General features: G+C 40.6%; 1 protein-coding gene across 7 annotated transcripts in view; it reads left to right on the plus strand.

The window, feature by feature from the left end:
• The window catches only part of RALGPS2 (Ral GEF with PH domain and SH3 binding motif 2), a 125,882-nt gene that overhangs the window by 97,045 nt on the left and 7,473 nt on the right, over positions 1-21,364 (plus strand). For 6 of the 7 annotated variants that reach the window (XM_068141409.1, XM_068141407.1, XM_068141410.1 and 3 more), the window contains 6 exons: positions 3,198-3,252; positions 7,344-7,421; positions 8,963-9,068; positions 9,777-9,869; positions 18,500-18,605; positions 19,682-19,773. In XM_068141409.1, coding sequence (XP_067997510.1) covers positions 3,198-3,252; positions 7,344-7,421; positions 8,963-9,068; positions 9,777-9,869; positions 18,500-18,605; positions 19,682-19,773 — 530 coding nt within the window. The remainder of the gene's footprint in view (positions 1-3,197; positions 3,253-7,343; positions 7,422-8,962; positions 9,069-9,776; positions 9,870-18,499; positions 18,606-19,681; positions 19,774-21,364) is intronic. The other variant, XM_068141404.1, reaches the window with a different exon arrangement.

Below are 21,364 nucleotides of genomic sequence, written 5' to 3' on the forward strand. Positions count from 1 at the left end.
TTTAGTGTCTGAAAGACTACATTTCAGCTCTATAGGGTTTTGAAAAAGCAGCACTGGCTTTTAAATCTTCTTGTAGAGTACTTAGTGCTTGAAACAGCTTTTTTAGCAAAGCTGATGTAGTTGCCATCAAAATGTCATTTCAGATAAAATTTTCATGTGTCATCCTACTTTAAATATACCAAAAAAATTCCTTCATAACACCCTATTGCAAGGGGGCTCTAATTATGTGGTCTTTTTATCTCATGGGCCTCAATCAAGTAGAGCTGTCATATTGAAGTTGCACTGCTTGTTAATATGAAGCTAAATCTATGCAGTAATAACGAAATAAATAAGATTCTGAGTGCCCCTAATAACTTAAGGGTTGGCTGGGTACCTAGGGTAAGCAGGAATTACTGCACCATTTTGTGGGACTGACTGCTCCAAGTAGCAATAAGGAAAGTTTCAATTAGGTGCAGGGAAAAACTGTTTTCACATGCAGGCTGTGAAGCACAGTAAGCGATTACTCCGAGAAAGAGACTGTAGACTGCCTCCTTGAACACAAGTCCGAGCATCAAGTTAAATTTGACTAGAATGTTGGACCAGGTGACCTCCCTTCAAGCCAGAATTAGTACAAAATTAGTAAGTTGCTTATAGAAACAAGCAGGAGAATCTCTGTGTTTGAGCAGGTCTGGACCAGGCCTTCTTAGAAACAGTCCAGGTCCTGCCATACCGGGTGATTACATTTGCTGGGAAGAGTACCCAGCAGTAGCACCAATTACTCTCTTCCTGTTCATGCTGTTCCCTCATCTCTGCTCCTCGGTGTTTAGATGGTTCAAGAAATACACTCTTGTCTTCACAATAGTCCAGGATACTGGATTCCCTTTCTTGAGAAGTCACCACACTTGAAGCCCTCTTTCGTAATTGTCATTCCTCCTGCTAAAAGGATTACAGTACTTGAAGCTCTTTCTTAAAGACAGTCAACTGGGAGGTCCTACCTGCTTAAAGTTGACTCTGCAGTCTGTTACATCTGATTCCATCTCTTCATCCCCAAACTTTGTTACTTGTTTATTTGAAGAGACTTTGTATTTTGCCTTACAGACAGCACAGCTGTGTTTGTGTTTGGATTAAATGTATCACTGAGCTTTTCACTGTGATATGGATGTAGAATTTGCTTGAAGTATTAAAGTGCAAGTTGTTTCTTCCAGGAAATTATAAGCTTTTATTTGTGATTTTGCAAAGACTTCTACTATAACAGCAGGCTCTGTGTTACTCCAACTCTGTAGGGTACTCCAACTGGTTACTCCAGTTTTGCCTGGGATACTTCATGATCTAGCTGTTGGTATTCCTGTATAAAAGGATGAAGAACAACATGAAGTTCAGTCCACACATCCTCTTACTTTTCCATGGTGCAACTCAGATGTATGCTGCGCTGAAAAGAACTTGTGATTATAGTCACTTTTTACTCACTTGCCTTGTGGCATCAGAATGTTTGCTGATAGATTAAATTTGTTCTTACTTGAAGTAAGAACACTTACTCAACTGTAGTAACTGTGGCTCTTTGATACATTGCCCTCACAGCTCCAGAGGAAGTATAAGTCACAGCAGTGTAAATAACACTACTTTTCTTTTATGGACAAGCTATATGCTGCTGTAACCTCATAAGCAGTTGAATGCTTAAAGATCAATGATCTGGGCATGTAAGTGCTGGAATCTTAAAAGGCATTTCTAGAAAACAGTCACCTGTTGAGTGTTGTATTCCCCTTCTTGCAGACCTTTTTGCTTATCTTAGGAGCCAGTAACTCCACTGGAACATCAATTTTCTATGTCTCTTAGCAACTTCCACTACACAAGTCCCTGTTACTGTAATGTTAATGTGAACCAGGTTAGGACCTTCCTTTAGGAAAAGTTGAGGATAAGCAAAGATCAAATTATCTGGTACCCCTCAGAGATGACATAAATAGAGGATTTTAAGCTGATGTTTGGAGAAGAGGCATCTAAGTTGAATTGCCTGGCAAATACAGGCAATCCATGCTGAGATTGTCATGGCTGTTGGCTGTCACCCTGCTCTGTATGTACCTTTGTACAACGAAGCTTTAATCTCCAGGGCACCACTGTTCCCTGCTGATGTTCTGTGTAAAATTACAGGGAACTGGTTCCCATTTTCAGCCTTTATTTCTCAGTGGGAATCCTTATGTAGGGTGCATGGATTCAGATGTGATTTGGCTTTGTTTGTTTGTCTGAAAATCATCATAAATCAAGTCTGTCTTTCAGGTATGGGTATTCAAGAGGCAGAGCAAACTGTCCCAAGTTAGTGTGCCAGAAGGTGGGCTTTTAGCAGTGACTGACATTGAATCAGGCTGAAAGTGAGGCTTGAAGTAGAAGGCAAGGACAGGAGCAGGTTGGTGAAGAGCTGGCAAGAACCTAAACATTGTTTATGGTACAGTACTGAAGGTATTGAGTACTGTTAACAGTATTTCCATACTGATACACATTTACTGAATTTTAACAAAACTGCAGATGACACTACCTTGTGTCTGTATTTTAATCCCAGCTTTCAGACGGGTGGGATTCACTGGAATTGTAAAGTTTATGTTTTTATTGGTCTGCCATGAGTGGATGTATCAGATATTTGGATTCTGTGGTTTTCCTCTACTTTGAGTGTTTAAAATAAAATACTTAAAGTAACATGGAGTTACTTTGTGAAGCACAGAAGGAAAAAAATGAACACTGTTGTGATCTGATACAGTAGATGGGACACAACTTTAAAAGGTTGTTTAAGCCTTCTCAGATCAACAAAGCCTTCTAATGTATTGGAGATTCAGCAGCGAGTTTGCACTGCTGCAGATTTGCACCTCTGTGTCATCACCATATATGACTGCATAAGGAATGAAAGAAGTGACCTTTCTTTTTAAATGCTTCTTGTGTTAATCAGACAAATCTATGTTTAGAATGTTTTTTTAAACTTTGAAACTGCTTCTTCCATTTATTAGCACACCTTGAACTTCTTAGTGTGTACCTAGACATTGTTCCTTCAAACCTCTGCCTCCCTTGATGTGAAATTTCTGAAGCAAAGTGTTCTCGAAGTATTCCCATTGTAGTATTTTAGTGAAGCATTTTTCAACACATTTGGTCTTAAATATTCTGAAGAGAAACATAATTGAAGTAGACAGATTTTAGGTGATGAAATAAAGTATCATATGTTGTTATCTTTTTTAAAGGTAGCAGTGATGGTTCTGAACTCAGTGAAGAGACGTCCTGGCCAGCATTCGAAAGGTAGGAAAAACTGCCACTTAAAGAGTGTGAAAATGGTGCTTTATTTTAGTGACCTAGAGATCTGCTGTGTGTAAGAATATTAATAAACTGTAGTAAGTTCACTGCACCTGTTACAGCAGCACTTAAGTGCCTTCTACTCACTAGTAATTAATATGGCTTTTGTCTAATTAGGTATGTACTCATTGCACATGTTCTTCTGAACAGCTCAACCAGAGTACTATTAAACCCACACTGTTACTTCTGTTCTTATATTTTGTTTATCCTGTGTATGCTAGTCACATTTTCACTTTCACTGAGATTTCACCCATTCCTGGTTCCTTTGTTCTTGTAACTACCATTTTTACCTGTTGTGGTCTTTCTCATCTGATCTTCAATTCATTGTTACTTGCCCTTGTTACATGGGCAAACACAAAAATGCCCCTTGCTAATGTCTGACTTGGTGGTCCAGGATTAAATCTTGCTCCTTATCCAATACCTGCAAACACTCAGGTGACACTGGCCACTTCAGTCCTTTCCCATGTTGTATTTGAGAATGTGGTAAAAGACTAACAGCTGTAGTTCAGTGCAGTAAAAGGTACAATTTTCATCTTCCCATAGATGAGTAAGATGCACGTTACACTGCATAGCTCACTTCTCTAGCTCAGGTAATCCATCAGAGTTGCTATGGATGACTTCTCCCTACAATGCTTTGAGGACATGTTTTGCAGAAATTTTTGTGAAAGAACTTTTTCCTTGTACTTGGGAGCTGTGAGCACAAACCTTGTACTCTGCTTGAATTTGGTGAGGTTGTGTATTGCTTTTTGAAAGAAATCTTTGAGTACCACTCTGTGCCAAAGGTGAACTCTTTGATAGTTCATGCTATAAATATGATTATATGAGGTAATGCACTCATGATTCCATTATGTAAGCAGTAAGAACATTCTCCATGAGCTTAGTAAAAAAATGGGGTCAGTAGGAAAATCTCTAACTTACATGTACTTTGATATGCAACCTGCAACATTCAAAAGGTTTTCTTCCTTTGCCTTCCCTGCTTCTGGAATTAATCAAGTTCAGGTTATTTCTCAAAGCTAAGAAGTTATATGGAAAAGCCTTGGACAAAAGGGTGAACTGAGTATTTTTACCTCAGGCTTAAGCTCATGGTAACACTCTTCAGAATTATTGTGTGGACTTCTGAGACAAAGCAGAGACTTTTCATCCCTGTCCTAATGAGGGCTGACTGGCCCAGACACCCCCCAGTTAGAAGGTTCACTGCATGTCTAACCATTATGTCAGAAGATGCTTCCTCCTCTTCCAAATTCCACTTACCTTCAGTACTTTCTTCTGTCCTGAGAGAGCTCTTTGAGAACTGTTTATAGTTGCATGTGTTTCAGGACAAGTTCTTTTTCCTGCTTCCAGGAAGAAGGATTGAATTCCTTGCAGACATTGAAAGCATTGTGTGTGAAACCCTACATCTCTTCCTTGGTTTATAAGATGATGAAGTGTGTTAGAATTTAATAGGTGGTACATTGACATGCAAATGTCAAAATGTATGATAGGTAGAGAGGGTATCTCCCTACTTTTGATCTGTACAGTAGGTTACCATTCTTCAAAAGAGTCTTTTGAAATAAGGGAGAAGCATTAGTTGTCTGGAATCGACAGCTACTGGCGAAATTGGGATGCAACCAGTGTCATTAATGAAGCATCCTACGCAGTGCAAGTGGGAATTCAATATTTGCCAGTGGTTTAGGAACAGGATCTTTGGGTAGGAGAGGTTTCCTGGTCTAGGAGGAGACGTCCCTGCCCATGGCAGGGTGGATAGGACTAGATGATCTTTAAGGTCCTTTCTAGGCCGAACTACACTATGATTAAATATACATCATGTGCCTAACAGAAATTAGATACTCTGCACGTTCTCCAGGTACAGAAGAAGTTGTGACAAATATTATTGGATTTCCTGGCTCCCTTACTCTTCTTAACTAGGAAATCCAGAAGGAATGAGAACTAGACTCTGATTGGTTTGAAGTGCAACAGAAACTTCAGAAAGAACTTTCAGCATTGAAGTGTCCTTTTAGGCTAATCAAAATTAGTTAAAGGACTTTAATTCTGAGGCCTGACACTTACATTAGTGCAAGGACAGTACACAGAGCAGCATTTGAATCCTGTTGGTTGTCACCCTGAGTGTCTCTGAATAGATACCTCTGAGATAGTTCAAATACAAGAGTGATAGTCATTGTTATGCAGAAAAAACAAGCCTAAAACTAGAAAGAAAATGCATTGTCATTGGTGTGCAAAATATATGCATACACAAATATACAGCTTGTATCGTGGTTCTATTTCAGATACACAGATTGTGCTGGGTTGGAAGGGACCCTTAAAAGTCATCCAATCCCCCTGCAGTCTGCAGGGGCATCCTCTAACTAGATCAGGCTGCCCAGGGCCACATCGAGTCTGATCTTGAGTGTCTCCAGGAATGAGGCCTCAGCCATTCCTGGGCAGCCTCTTCCAGTATTTCACCACTCTCATTGTAGAGAATGTCCTCCTGATGTCCAGCCTAAATCTACCCTGCTCCAGTTTCAAACCATTGCCCCTTGTCCTGTCACTACAAGCCCTTTGAACAGTCCTTCCCCAGCCTTCCTGTAGGTCCCCTTCAGATACTGAAATGTAGGTCTAAGGTGTCTCCCTGGAGCCTTCTCTTCTCCAGGCTGAACAGCCCCAATTCCTTCAACATGTCTTCATAGAAGAGGTGCTCCAGCCCTCTGATCATCTTTGGGGCCTTCCTCTGGACCCGCTCCAGCAGGTCCATGTCTCTCTTGTGTTGGGGACCCCAGAGCTGGATACAATACTCCAGCTGAGGTCTCACCAGAGCAGAGTGGCAAAATCACCTCTCTTTACCTGCTGTCCATGCTTCTGTTGATGCAGCCCAGGATGTGATCTAATTTCATTTTAATTTAACCGAAAGGCAGTGGTTATGCTGAGAAACAGATGATGGCCAATTCTGGGATAGATTAATAGATGGTAGTTCTCTTTGAAATTTCTTCTTGCAATGGTTTGAGCTGGTTTAAAAAAAATAAAATTACAAAATCAAAGAAAACCCCTTTCATTCTTCTTTAGTGCTGTTGTCTTTATCCTTTCTTTAAGCCTGTTTCTTTGCCTTGCTGTATGCTGTTCTGATTTCAGATTGAAACATGATAATGTTGCTTGTTGAGATTTCCCATTCTGAGCAAGCACCTTTCCAGCTGATGCAAAGCCCCTCTCACAGGTGACAAATTGCTGGATTATAGTCTGCAGATTTTGCTTGTAAAATTCTCATAGGCTCGTGCTTAACTGCCTGCTTCTGCAGAATTAAGGCTGGTTTTCAGTCTTGAAGCATAATACAAGCAACTAGACAAACAGATAAAATACAGGAGCTGAGGACAAAGTGCCTGTGCTTCTATTGACTTATATGGAATTCAGTCACCTAGGGGATCTGATCCAGAATTAACAAGGATCTGTGGGGCAGAGCACAGTATTCAAAAGGCAGGTCTATCACAGAAGTCCTGGCTAAGGGTAACAGTATGGATCAGGTTAAGGACTCTGAAATATTGAAACTTGAAGTTTAAAGCTTGTATGAACTGGAAAATTAAAATACTGCTTAGCTGATTTCCATGTTACTTGATACAACAGTATTTTGAGCAGTGTCAGACATCTCTTGATAGTGCCTTTGATTCCCTTCATTGTGTGTGTGCGTTCTCTCAGAGTTGAAACTATTTTTGTAGTAACACAGAAAGTCAGAGTTTAAAGACAAGTTTTGTTGATGTCATTCCTTTTGCGTTGGTATAATCTCCAAGAACTAAATGCAGACTTTGTTCTCAAAGTATGCTTCTCTTCACTGCCAATAAAGCATTTCAGTATTGTGAGTTCTGACAAAGAGAGTACCTGATGAAATAAACCACCTGCGGTATCTACCCTGCATGCATTTGTCTAGATAAAATTATCCTCGGTTTCTCATGTGGAAGAAGTGACTTTGTGATTTGCACACCCAAAAGAATACATGCTGTGCTGTTTTAGCAGTGGTGCTGTTTGTGTGAATACAAGTGTGTGTAACACATACAATTTATAATGGAATCCAACAGGAACAGGTTGTACCATTCTCTCGGTCCGGGGACAAGAATGTCACGAAATGGCTATCGAGGCCACATGAAGGCCAGCAGGTACAATCCCCACTGCACACAGAGGTGTCAGACTTTCCCTCTGGTGTTGGTGATTTGGTTTGGTTTAATAAGTTAAGTGGGTGTTTCCTGTTGTTATCTTTCTAACTTACGTGTCAAAATAAAGGTAGAGACCTTTTTCTTCAGACTTTTTCCTCTTCTGTGACATAATCCATATCACCATAAGGGCTTTTGGTCATTCTGGTCTGCAAAGCCAAATTGTGAACATTGGATCTTGATAAGCAAGGATGTTTTACCACAGGTAGCTTTTTAACAGCTTGTCACTGTGTAGCAGTGTTGGTCGTTCCCATGTGGATGACAAAGCTGCTTCTTGTGCTGATAGATGCCATTCAACATGTTTGCTTTGCTGGCAGTTCTGTACTGAATTTCTTTTCCCCACTTCCCTGAAAGCAAAGGTCGGCCTAAAATGAGCAACACATGAAAACTGGCCCAAATTTATTACATGCAGTATTATTTGCAAGCTGGCAGAGTAATAAAACTGATGATTTTAATTAAAATGCCAATTGCCTCCTGCTGTGTGGCACTGGAGTTGGGAAATAGATGGCCATTGACCATGAAATGTTTTTCTTGTTAAGAAGCAAACATTGTCTCACTGAATTAAACTCATGGTCACATCTAGCAGTGTCCTAAACTGTCTCCATATCATCCTCAGTAGGTGCTGCAATGAAAAATGATTTCTAGATTTCCAATTCACTTTGAACATCCAGGAATGTGAGGATGGATATAACAGCAAATCCTGGTTTAATGCAAGATGAATTTCAGGCACTGTTCAATTTCTTGGCTCTGCTGCAAAGCTGCTGGGTTCAGCAGTTTAGTTACAAGCTGTGATTGACATTTAGTGAAATGATTCCTGTTTAATACTTTTTTTCTGATGGAAAATGCTTGCAAGCCAGTCAGCTTTGTAATTTTAATAGAGCTCAATTTTCTTTCCACAGTGCTGGACCTGGCATTTGTTTTGGCCAATTGCTCTTAAATCCTGTGTAGGGTAGATGATTAGTAGAGCACCAGATGCATTAAAACACCTTAAAGCTGTGGTTTGGGTTTCTACTCTTTATTACTGCTCCTACCCACTCCTCTTAAAGATTGTGCATGTTTGAGCTGTGCTTCGGTTTTGATGTGCTAATGATTCCAGTGTTTCTAACAAAAAAACAATCTTTCTTGCAAGGGCTGAAGGAGAGGTTTTAATGTGTTCAACAACTGTATGGATGTACTTTGCTTTTTAAAATTAATTGCCCTTGTATTTCAGATGTCTTGAGTTTTAAATTGAGTTTTACATTAAGATTACCTGCTTGGCTAATGAATTCTTCTGATCACTTCTGCTTGTGCGTGTAAATTCCACAACAGCAATTCCGTGTGATAGCCAAAGTCTTTTTCCACAAGAAAGTCCAATAAATAAAAAGTTGGCATTTCTAAATTACAGTGCAGATGTTTGTATTCATTTGTGGCAACAATTGGAAAAATATTGTAGGAAAAAGTTTTTTTGTTGTCTTCTTTTCACACAAGCCTTCACATGCTCTTTGCAGCTCCCTAGAATCTGAAGATTTGGCTGTTCACTTGTATCCAGGAGCAGTTACTATTCAAGGTGTTCTCAGAAGGAAGACTTTGTTGAAAGAAGGCAAAAAACCTACAGTAAGTTTTTCATAAAGGAATTTTCTCCCCTTCTTCCTTTGCCCTGTTATAAACACAGTGAAACAGCCATTGTGCAGCTAATTCAAGTGTCTGGGATCTCCCCTGCCTTGCTGATTAAGGTTTAGTGTCACTAATGGGAGCCTGCATTCTTCTGTTTGGTGGATTTATTCAGTTCACAAGCTATACCTGTTATCTAGGGAGTGGAATACAAGAGTGGTGCTACAATTACTGATAACTTTCAAAGAGAGGAGCATGTTTTGTCTTCCAGACTGTTAGGCGGATCCTAACAACTTATCAATAAGTAATAACCCCTAGCATTTGCATTGCAAATGCTGGATTATGAATCAAAATACATATTCATGACAATATGAGGAGGATGCCTTATGGCAGTACATATAGTGGAAAAGAGGGACAGCTGTGCTCTAACTCAATTAAATGTTCAATAAGGGCTGCAGAAAGTAGAGTGTAAGATGCAGAAACTGTTTCTCAGTACTGAGGAAAGGCACATGTTCTTTCTCCTTTCTAGATCTTTACTAGACCTACACAAGTAAGCAGAAACAGCAGCTTAGGAAACAGGGCTGTTGGTTTGGCCAGACAGTGCTGTTGTGTTCTTGCAGGATGATGCCTGCTATGTCACAGCTTGATATTATGAAACACTTTGCTTACCTGTTGCACTTTTTTTGCTTTTTTCCCCTCTTTTCTATCCAGGTAGCATCTTGGACAAAGTACTGGGTAGCACTGTGTGGAACCCAGCTCTTCTACTACGCTGCAAAATCTCTGAAGGCTACAGAGAGAAAACATGTATGTAAACCAGGCATATTCCAATGTCATCTGCCAACAGTAAAATATGATTTCCTAATGTAAACACAGAGTAGTAGTTCAGGGCTTGCATGATTTCTAGTCAGCACTATCCTGTATTCCAGTCAGTCACCTCATATGGAAATGCCCTAATGGAAATAGTGTGCACGTTTATGTGCTACACCAAGAACATCTGCTCTGCATATGCCATGGCTCTCTTTGAATGTTTTGGTCTAGAAGAAAATTTGTTAGGGGGCCTGTCTGCTTTACTAAGGTAGAAGTCATATCTTTTGATGATCTCTGAGACTTGCAACAAATTGTTAATAGGTGAAATCCAAAAAAACATTGATGTGGAAAGGCTGAGAGGTCACCACATATAACATTAAACATGTACTGATTGAATATCTGTGGTAACATGAGACTACTCTCTTTTTCTGTTCAATCCTGTAATCACTTACCAAGAGTTTTGTACTCCACTGTAGTTATGTTAAGCAGAGAGCTAGCATATTGCATGATGGCTTTACTTTCATTCACTGAAATACTTTGCTTATGTGGGGAAGAAGTAAAAGGATCTTCTGTAGATGTTCCAGGGACATTATGATGTGCATAGTTCCTGTTATCACTGGCTAATTACAACGGAAGAGGGTGCCACCAGAGATCCATTAAACTGGGTAACATTTGAGATCCGTGGATATTTATCCAAGCTCATTCACTACTCACAGCCATTACGTATAGTGGTCTTGGACAGTGTTTCAGTTTAATTTATGAAAACTGTCACTGGAAAACATTTACTTTACATAAAGCTTATGGAATTTTGAAAACTGAGATGAGCTTCCAGAATCCCTGTTAAGGGGGCTCTGTCATTTTTTTGGTACAAAAATGCCTTTTTTAACCTAACAGTTTCATGTTGAGAGGGATGTGATTGGAAGCTTATGGATTCTGGTTAGTGAACTCTTGTATATTTGAATCTTTTGTGTGGAAAGATTTTGTATGCAGTGTTGTCTTAACCTACCAAAAACTTGAGTATTTTCCACTTTCCTTCAAAGTAGTTCATTATGAATCAGTATTCTAATACTCAGTGTAGCTTAATGGTAGCTAATTACTTGTAGAAATGTCTGTGTAATCCCTTTGCCATCACCTATTTGTCTTGCTCCTACTTGCTTTGATTGCCTAGGTGAAATCAAAACTGATCCTACTTAATTTGGCTGGCCACCCAAGACTGTAGTAGCCCAGCCCAAAGGCATGCCAGCCAAACTTCCTGTCTGGTGGGTGTCTTTAATGACACCTGCATGTTTGGATGCATTTGCCTTTAGTATCGGTGGAAACCTTGTGGAAGGAGTCTCTCATTCACAGTAATGGTAGTTGGAAAGAGCAGACTTGTGAACTACTATGAGGAGAAATGCAAAGTATTAAAGCACAAGCAGGACCCAAGAGAGAACTTGAGCTGGCATTATGTCACTAACAATTAGTTGTTTGGTTTTTTCCTGGAAGTTTTGAGAAATGGGAAAGGATTTTTTTTGTAATGTCAGACTTTGTGCTCCTTCTACTGATGTGATTCCTTTAGGCTTTTTGCCAAAACTGCAGTTTGCTTCAGGAATAGAATATGCATTTGTAAGTCTTACTTGCTCCACAGTCTGTCAAACTACTGAATGATGGAAGACCTTGCCGTATTTTTACCTGTTCCATCAGAAGCTTTTTCAGCATCGTGTATGTATATTGTAAAGCTATCCAAATAATACATGGGTTTGGAGAACTTGGAAAAATTGTGTAGCTGGTAATGTTATCGCTTGGAAATTAAGAATATTGAATTCTTAGGTGCTCCATTTGATTATACATTTCCTTCAGAGTAACAATTTTAATCATCTAAATGGTCTTGCCCTTTCTTCAGGAGAAGTAGATGAAGTTAAAAGGTAACAAATTCAAGTAAACATTGAAGTATCTGATCCTCTTGAGTCTGTTACTGCAAAAGCCTTTGCTTTTGTCTTGAAATGCAGTCATACCCAGTTAGAATACTCTTCAAATACTCTATCTTGCAGATAGAGGCTAGGAGGCATTCGTGCTTATGTGCTGGCAGGGTTACCCATCAGAATAAGTCTGCCAGCATTATGGCTTGCAAATACTGAGAACAGTTAGAGTAATGCAGTTCCCAGGCAAGGGAGATGGAGGAGCAGGAGTAAGAAGCAATGCCTGCTAGAGTAGATCTATGTTTTTAGCATTTGGCTATATGAAACTGGACTGAACTATCCAGCACAGCCTTGGATTTGCCTGTACACAGCTGATGTCTTGCTTGTATGGCAGTGTTGCGTTTGTGGATGCAGAGCATGTTATGAAGCTTAGGTCTCTGACTTGGTTTCCCAGGTGCAGTCATGATTAAAATACTGTAACAGTCATTAGCTATGGTTTGGGTTGTGTTTGATTTAAACAAATAGGTCAGAGTGAATGCATACATACTGCTGCTGCAAAGGTTATTAGAACACAGAGTACAATCTTTATGCTGAAATTAAGATGGAAAATAAGCTGGTAAATTAATAGATGAGGGGCGAGCAACTGATGTCGTTTACCTGGACCTGTGCAAAGCCTTCGACACTGTCCCGCACCACATCCTGGTCTCCAAACTGGTGACACGTGGGTTTGATTGGTGGACCACTAGATGGATAAGGAACTGGCTTGATGGCCGCACCCAAAGAGTGGCTGTCAATGGCTCCATGTCCCAGTGGAGGCCAGTGACAAGTGGAGTCCCTCAGGGATCAGTCCTGGGACCTATCTTATTCAACATCTTTGTGGGGGACATGGACAGTGGCATTGAGTGCACCCTCAGCAAGTTTGCCGATGACACCAAGCTGTGTGGTGCAGCAGACACGCTGGAGGGAAGGGAGGCCATCCAGAGGGACCTTGACAGGCTGGAGAGGTGGGCACAGGCCAACCTCATGAAGTTCAATAAGAGCAAGTGCAGGGTCCTGCATCTGGGTCGAGGCAATCCCAGGCACAAATACAGGCTAGGCAGTGACTGGCTGGAGGATAGCCCTGAGGAGAGAGACTTGGGGGTGCTGGTGGACAAAAAGCTCAACATGAGCTCTCAGTGTGCACTTGCAGCCCGCAAAGCCAATCAGATCCTGGGCTGCATCAGGAGAAGTGTGGCTAGCAGGTCGAGGGAGGTGATCCTCCCCCTCTACTCAGCCCTGGTGAGACCCCACCTGGAGTACTGTGTCCAGTTCTGGAGCCCCTATTACAAGAGGGATGTGGAGGTGCTGGAATGTGTCCAGAGAAGGGCCACGAGGATGATCAGAGGGCTGGAGCACCTCTCCTATGAGGACAGACTGAAGGAGTTGGGGCTGTTCAGTCTGCAGAAGAGAAGGCTCCGAGGTGACCTAATTGTCGCCTTCCAGTATCTGAAGGGGGCCTACAGGAAGGCAGGGGAAGGACTTCTCAGGATATCAGGTAGTGATAGGACTAGGGGGAATGGAATGAAGCTGGAGGTGGGGAGATTCAGGCTGGATGTGAGGAGGAGGTTCTTCACCATGAGAGTGGTGAAACCCTGGAATGGGTTGTCCAGGGAGGTGGTCGAGGCCCCGTCCCTGGGGGTGTTTAAGAGCAGGCTGGATGAGGCTCTGTCCAGCCTGATCTAGTGTGGGGTGTCCCTGCCCATGGCAGGGGGGTTGGAACTAGATGATCCTTGTGGTCCCTTCCAACCCTGAATGAAACTATGAAACTATGAAACTATAAGTGCTGGGGGAGCCTAGGGTTGGAGTATTAGGGGAAGAGGCTCCAACACAATAAACAGCCTAATAATAGGTGGTCGGTAACCTTGGTCAGCTAGTCTACTTCTGTTGTGCCTTGTAGCCTGCTTCATGAGGGCTTACATCTCCATCCATTGTACTAGAGGTTTGTTGTACTAAGCCCACAGACTCTGTTCTGGAGTTTTTGAAGATGAAGGTGTTTTGAAGATGAAGGTGTTTTGAAGATGAAGGTGTTTTGAAGATGAAGGTGTTTTGCTTCAATTCTCATTTGGTTGCATTTCCAAAAAGAAAGTTAATCAAGAGACACTAAACTGTAGATGGTTAACTGTCGGTAGATAGCTGGTGCATGAGTGCACTGTACAAGTACTGTCCAGTGATATTCCTAAGAGGTCTGTTCTGCAAAATAAAGAGATCTGAGATCTGGTTTGTTACTGTCCAAATTAAATGGATAAAAATAATGATGATGCCTACTTTGAAGCAGATTTCTTCTTCAGTAATTGGTGCATTTGAGATTTACCTAGGTAAAATACATCAGGCATCTTCTGAGCCATGTAAACATCTGTCTTTTCAGCTTCCTTTCTCAAGGCCCTTATGCCATGGAAAGGAACGCTGGCAAAGAAAAAGTTGGTCTGCTATGTAAAGTTTCCTGGCTAGAGCTCTCTTGGTAAATGTGTCTTGATTACAGGCATGTTTTTGACTGTTCTGCTGCTGCAGTTGCTTCAGGCAGCTTGAGACTGAACACTTGGAATGTGCCGACACTCAAAGCTCTTCCAGGCTTATAGTAGACAACATCTTTGGAAAATTACCTCATAAAATCCCAGTGTAATCCAGCAAAGAGAGCAAGAAACTGTCGCAGTTTTAGACAGGGGCAAGCTGTCACTTTTTCTCATGCCTCTGGTCAAAGGAGCACATGCAGTATGGCGTGTGTTCTAGATATGAATCAAGTCAAAAGGAAGAGGATTCTGTAGATACCCTGGATTTTCTCATGCTGCATCTACTAAGAGAGACTACTAAATATATAATGAGTTTTGTGTTTTCTTACAATGAACAGGCTTCCTTTATTATTGCAGTATTGGGAAACTGCTTATAAATAGTATGTGAAGTTCAGAGCCCAGAGATGTGGTACAGGAGAATCTGAGAGGTATATGTGTTAGAATGCTTAAGGGTTTCTCTTATGTTGAAATGGTACCTACAAGCAGGGGTTGTGTGGTGATGTTATAGAACTTGTGCATCCTTAGGAAAGGACAATAGTGAAAAATAGCCAAGGTAAAATTAGTCTTAAGGCATTCACTCTGAAAAATGGGGAGACACACATGAAAAACTTGATCATAGTGATTGGGCTGGCAGAATCTTGTGAATCATCTGAAGGGGGCCTACAAGAAGGCTAGGGAGGGACTTTTCAGGATATCAGGCAGTGATAGGACTGAGGGGAATGGAATGAAGCTGGAGGTGGGGAGATTCAGGCTGGATGTGAGGATGAAGTTCTTCACCATGGGAGTGGTGAAGCCCTGGAACGGGTTGTCCAGGGAGGTGATTAAGGTCCCATCCCTGGAGGTGTTTAAGCCCAGGCTGGATGAGGCTCTGGCCGGTCTGATCTAGTGTGGGGTGTCCCTGCCTATGGCAGGGGGGTTGGAACTAGGTGATCTTTGTGGTCCCTTCCAACCCTGACTGATACTATGATAAACCCTTGTTTATTGCAGGCCTTCCATTGCATGTTATAATCAGAAACAGACCCATTTATTTGCACTCTAGAAAACTTGGTAGTTGTTGCTCAAGCATTTCACTGAAATACCCTGATAAAGAATATTGTCATTTGAGGAAGTTCATTCAGCCACACAAAAAAGTATTTGAATATTAGAAAGGTGTAAAATTTCAACAGGAGATGAGGAGGAGATTTGTAGGTGCCATAAGGTTGGAGTTGAAAATCTGTTCACAGATTAATTCAGAGGTTTTGATTCAGAAGATTTGTGTGTAAGTGCCTTCAACTCAGAACAACAACAACAACAATTAGTTCTATGAAGCCTAGCACCAGAGCCGTGTAATTTCCTGTGGGTTTAATGAGTGTCATTACAATGGCCTGTATAAAAACCAAAACCAAAATCAAACAAAAAAAAACACACAAAGAGGAAAGCAGGAACATTAAATTACAATGAAGCTTTCATTCTTTTCATGTTAACAGCAGAACTGCTGTTAGCAAGGCTCTGTGCATCAGTGGAGAATGAACTGCCCTGGGGGACTATGTAAACAAGGAATACAAATGCAGCCATGCACAGGGATGGAAAACTAACTTGTTCCTAGTGGTGATGGATTGATGCTGGCAGGAAACACTTTCCTTCTGTGGAACCTTTTACTTTGTGCAGAAGTACCATGATTAACTAATTGTTTTGAATCCAATGAAATATGAAGCAAGCAGTTGTGGTTGCATGGTAATTTCAGGTGTTGTGTGCAAATGTGCTGCCTTCCTGGAACTCTAGATATAAGTGCAGTTCAAGAAGTACCTTGCACCCTGAAAATGACCTATTAATGCTTAGCAGGACTACTTTGAAGTTTGCTTTTTACAGGTCCCTTTTAGGTGTAAATTGGGTTGTATTATTTTTCAAGACAATCACTTCAGGGGGTACGTAGCCACAAATGTATACTACTTTCTTAAGAACTCAATGAGCTTTATTTTATTCCTTTGTTTTCCCTTCCTTATTTTATTCCCTTTCTCTGTCTTCATTTCTTCTTTCAGATAAAATTCATGAATGTATTTCATTACTGACTGGAACATCAAAGACATTTTAGGTTCTTTTTGGAAAGACATTACGTTATCCAGCCCTCACTGTAACGAAATGTTGTCTGATAGAGCTTTATAATTTCCTCCTTCTTATGAGGTGTTACCAAATCTGCTCACCTCCCAAAGGCAGTGGAGTTACTTAACTTTAGTATATGTTTGCTCTACAAGTTTTATGAGGAATGTTTGGGGGTTTTCCCACAGTTTTATTCATAGTAACATCAGAAAAGGGCATCCATTTTGAATTTTGGCAGGCAACTCTTTCCTAAGATCAGCCATCATCGCATTTACACTTAAGCTATCTGTAAAAGCATCCCTTCAAAGCTTCCAGGGTTGTTTTATTTCCATTGACATTAGACACGTCGGCTGAACAGGACTGGTAGGAACTTGTGATGGGAAGGCTTCTTCAAGTCTAACTACGGTGGCATAAAAAGAGGGCAGTACATAGATGGTGCATTTGGAAGTTTATAAGATATGGAGAGACTGGACCCTTAACTTTTTTTAAACTTGATTCAGATACTTTGTGCTTCAAATATTGGTCTCATTTTTTTCAAGTTCTAGTGTATTTTAAACTGAGGTTTAGAATGTCATCTGTTGCACAAGTCCCAGACAAACATACCTGGACGATCAAGTTCTCCAGTTAATCTGTGGCATAGGTTAGAAAAACTGACATGAGATTTACAGTGGCATTTAATTTATAAATTATGTGTTTTAAATATATAGGGAATATTCTTACAAAAACTCCTGCTTTGCTTGTGATAACCTCAAATTTATTAGCAGTAATGCTTCCTTTTGCTGAACTGGAGTTCTAGATTTGTAATGGTGAAGCAATAGTTCTAAAATTAAACATTTGAATGCTTTGAAAACATCTCCAAAGTTGTTTCAGTTTTATCATTTCCAAAAGAGGTCAGAACTGCTGTGCTAATGGAGGTCTGAGTAGGGATTTCATGAGACGGGAGGAAGGCACGTCTGACAAGGGCCAGCACATAGCAGAGGTGGACCTTTTTGCCAGAGAAGTGAAGCACTGCAGAAGAGTAAGAGGCCTGGAATTGATGAAAAAAGTCTCTGTCAGACCCATGAATGTGGGAAGAAGAGATCTGGCAACTAACTAAAGGCTTGAGAGAAACTGGATGAATTAGGTATTGGGGAGTGAATAGGACTGCCTGAGCAAGTAATGAGAGGGGAATTGTGAGGGATAAGCGAGGAGACCAGGGAGAATTGAGCCTGCGGTTTGAAAATGAGTTGGATTTACTGGGCGAGTAGCCTGGAACCGAGAGGAGAAGCGTGAGAAGTAGAAAATAATACTGACAGGTGAATGAAAAGCAGAGTGGGACCAAGGAGCTGTCAGGAGTGGTGCTAGTGTAGCAGAGACAGCTACTGTGCTTAGAAGAGGTCTAAGTTATGTCAGTGTATGAATATGAACGTCTTGAACAGGAACCCCCCATCATTTTCTGCATACTTGTTTATGGACTCTACACCCTCATTTGATCCATTTAATTTGTCAGGTCATAGTATTTAGTTAGACAGTTGTGTTATCATAGTATCAGTCAGGGTTGGAAGGGACCACAAGGATCATCTAGTTCCAAATCCGTGCCATGGGCAAGGACACCCCACACTAGATCAGGCTGGCCAGAGTTATATTCTCCACACACATTCTGGCTGTGTAATTCCATACTATTATAGTGGATGCTTGTTGACTTGGAATAATTATGGCACAGACAAGTTTACTTCTTCCATTTGTTAATAGTGAAGGGATTAGCTTTGCATTTGTTACCACACCTTTTTGGACTACAGTGTATGCATTGTGCAATAACATGGTGAGGAATGTTGTTGTATTTGTACAGAGCAGTTTGGATGTTTGGTGACAGTTTGGGGGGGGATTGTGATGATCCTTTTAATTATTTTTTAATAGCATTCATTGTGGTAAGTCCTGTTTTCACTACCTCTATAAAACATTTATAAACTTTCTTAATTTTATTAACTGCTGTTTCCTTTGAGGTCAATCTGTCTTTAACAGCGTCACTGAGAAGAACTGCCCTTTAAATTCTTGTTCTGTGCAGTGTAGTCAGTCTGGGTGAAGCTTCTTGTTTTGCTTTTATTTACATCTCTGCTTCTATTTTCAGTTCAAATCCACACCCAGTAAAAATGTGTCAGTGGTGGGCTGGATGGTGATGATGGCAGACGATCCTGAACATCCAGATCTCTTCCTACTGACTGATTCTGAGAAGGGTGAGCAACACTATAATATCAGGGTTGCAGTGATTCCTAGAATAAACATTTGCTTTGAGACATTCATAAAGCACCTAAATGAAATGGGAGGGATGTTAACTTTCCATGCACAGAACTTTCTCTGCAGTCTTATGTTTGCCTTTAGAATGCTATGGGAACACGTGGACAATCCTCACACTCTTTTGTCATGTTCTAAGAACTCTCCAAACACTTAACAACTGCAGTTGTGATTTTTATTGGAAGCATTTATCTGCATTTTTCTAAACAATTTAGACCACTTAGACCTGTTTTCATGTTTGTGAAAATGCAAGTAGCAATAGTTCAATATTCAGCTAACAGCAGGTGCTTGACCAGTTCTTTCTCCTCTGCAACTGAAAAACAAAACCCAAACCATCTGTTCCAGTGTAGCCCTATTTCCAGGAAAAATAAACACCTAAGAGGGCTTGACTGTTCTGCAGAAAAACTTTGGTTTCTTCTACTCCAATGTAGCACCCTGGTTTCAGTTTAAACTGTGAGGAAAGTGTTGCTTTTCCATGGCACTTTGAACTGCAGAAAGAACATTGTTAGAAGTACTTTGCTTTGTCTACTTCAAGTCATGGTACCTCTCATTTACTCATCTATTGTAGTACTACTGATAATGTCATGTAAAATATGATTGCCTGTCAGCTTGAAGTGAGCAAAGCAACCTGAAGGAAAATAAAGCCTTTCTGAAGCCAAGCAAGCCCTGGTGCTGGAAATACCAGTCTGAAATGTATCAGCATGTTTAGGAACAGCTTTCCAATAGTTTCTACATGTAGCTCTCTAGAGTGCCTTGCAGTGCTATCTTGCACTTCATTAAAGAATTGTGAAACAGTATTATAAACTAATTGCAGTACTGGCATGGAACTAAACCATTTTGTCCTGTGATTCTGAGAAATGTTTTGTTCTTTCCTAGTTCATGGTGGTGTTAATAGAAATCTAGGATGTTGGAAGGGAAGGAGGACAGACAACCTGGAACTTCTGGGATGGTATTTAATTGTATAGTGGTTTGGGGTTTCTTTATCAGTAAGTTTTTTTTCTCTACCTTTCTCACTTAGGAAATTCATATAAATTTCAAGCTGGAAACAGAATGAATGCAACGCTCTGGTTTAAACATCTGAGTGCTGCCTGCCAAAGCAACAGACAACAGGTGAGAGCAAGATGTTGAGAAGGAATTAAGACTTCAGAAGTGACAGATTTTCAGGATGGCTGAGCTGTAACCGCTCACTTTCTGAAGAGAATTCTACTCTGAGTAGTCTGCCCATCAGTTTTGCATACTTACTGATTTGCTTTTGCTTTCCTATTTGTCCCTCCGCAAACAAGCCCTCAGAGCTTCTGTGGTAGTTTAAAGCAATTGAGGAAATGGAATAAATGCTCTAAAATATCTGACCAAATGGAAGTGATTTTTGTCATTGCCCATTAAAAAAAGTTCTTGTACAGTTACATAAAAAGCTGTCAGTCTTAGCATTCAATATTAATTCCAGCTAACTCTCCATAGTGCCTTATTGGCAGGTCTTGGGTATGCATGTTTTCTGTTGTTTTCTGTTGTTTCTAATATGTATTAAAAACCAGTTTGTTCCTTTGTAAATCTGGCACAGTTTGAAAGCAAAAGCAGGATTTTCCATGAGTCAAAAAGGACAGTAAGACTGCTCCAACCTCTACTAGATTCTGTTGCCATATGAATTCTTACTGACATTTTTCATCATCAAACTCCTTTTTTAAGTTACCACGGTGTCTTGCTGAAATCTCCCTTTTCCTTTGCATATTTGTTTATGGAGTTCCCAGAGCTAAAATACTACTGAATTATAAGGGAAATGAAAGGACATTCCACATCCCTCTGTGCTTTCTTGTTCAGTTCTGCTAAGGAGGGTTGCAGAAGCTCCCTTGAAGTGTTTGGGATAGTGCAAAGGAGAGAAAGTTGTTTTCCTGGCTGGAGAGTTTGGGAATAGCAGCAAACAGTGGCAAAGAGTTTGCAAGAGAGTGGTGGATTCCAGGCAAGCATGAAAACTGCCATCTAAGGACAGTTTTTCTTCAATAAGGTTTAACAATCCTATTTAATGCAAACTTGCCTAAAGCATTCAGCCCCTAGCTCATGCAAAAGCAGCAGGCATAAAAATTATGGTGGGGCCTGCTGTGGAAACTATGATAGCAAAGTGAAGATAAGTGTAGGAAATTTTAAAAGACAGGAGGGGAAGATTACTGAAAGCAAGCTACCACTAAACGACCAAAGCCCTTGCTACTCTCTTTTGTTGCATATTTTCCCTGCAAAAGCCCATATGGCACAACTACATAACTTCTTTCCTGGCATTGTTGTGTAGTCGTACTATATGGATTCTCATGATGTAGTTGCACCCATAGAAGCAGCAGTGCTTCACACAAACACTAGGTTACAAAAGTTGGTTTACTAAAAGAGTGAAACCAGAATGATCCTGTAAAACCTTGCTTTTCGTGGTGATTTGAGTCCTGAACAGTGCTTTCCCTAGAGAGATGCCTTATGGTACTGTTTAAAATGGAAGACCTTACCTGCTTACTAACAGCAAGACTTCCTCAGAAAGATTGGATGTTTGAGTGTGTTTTCAACAGAGTAAAGATACCTACCCAGTTGAATAATATTGGGAACTATTTTAATAGACATTATTTTTAGTTTACTGTTGGAACTTTAGCCCAGTTGATGGTTCTTGTGTTTACAGGTAAATGGTAAAGGTAAAACAAGAAATGCTTGCTTCACATCTGACCAAATT

The sequence above is a fragment of the Melanerpes formicivorus genome, unplaced genomic scaffold, assembly GCF_026170545.1.
Source record: "Melanerpes formicivorus ecotype bairdi unplaced genomic scaffold, bMelFor1.0.p_v2 SCAF_7, whole genome shotgun sequence".
In the NCBI taxonomy this organism is placed as follows: Eukaryota; Metazoa; Chordata; class Aves; order Piciformes; family Picidae; genus Melanerpes; species Melanerpes formicivorus.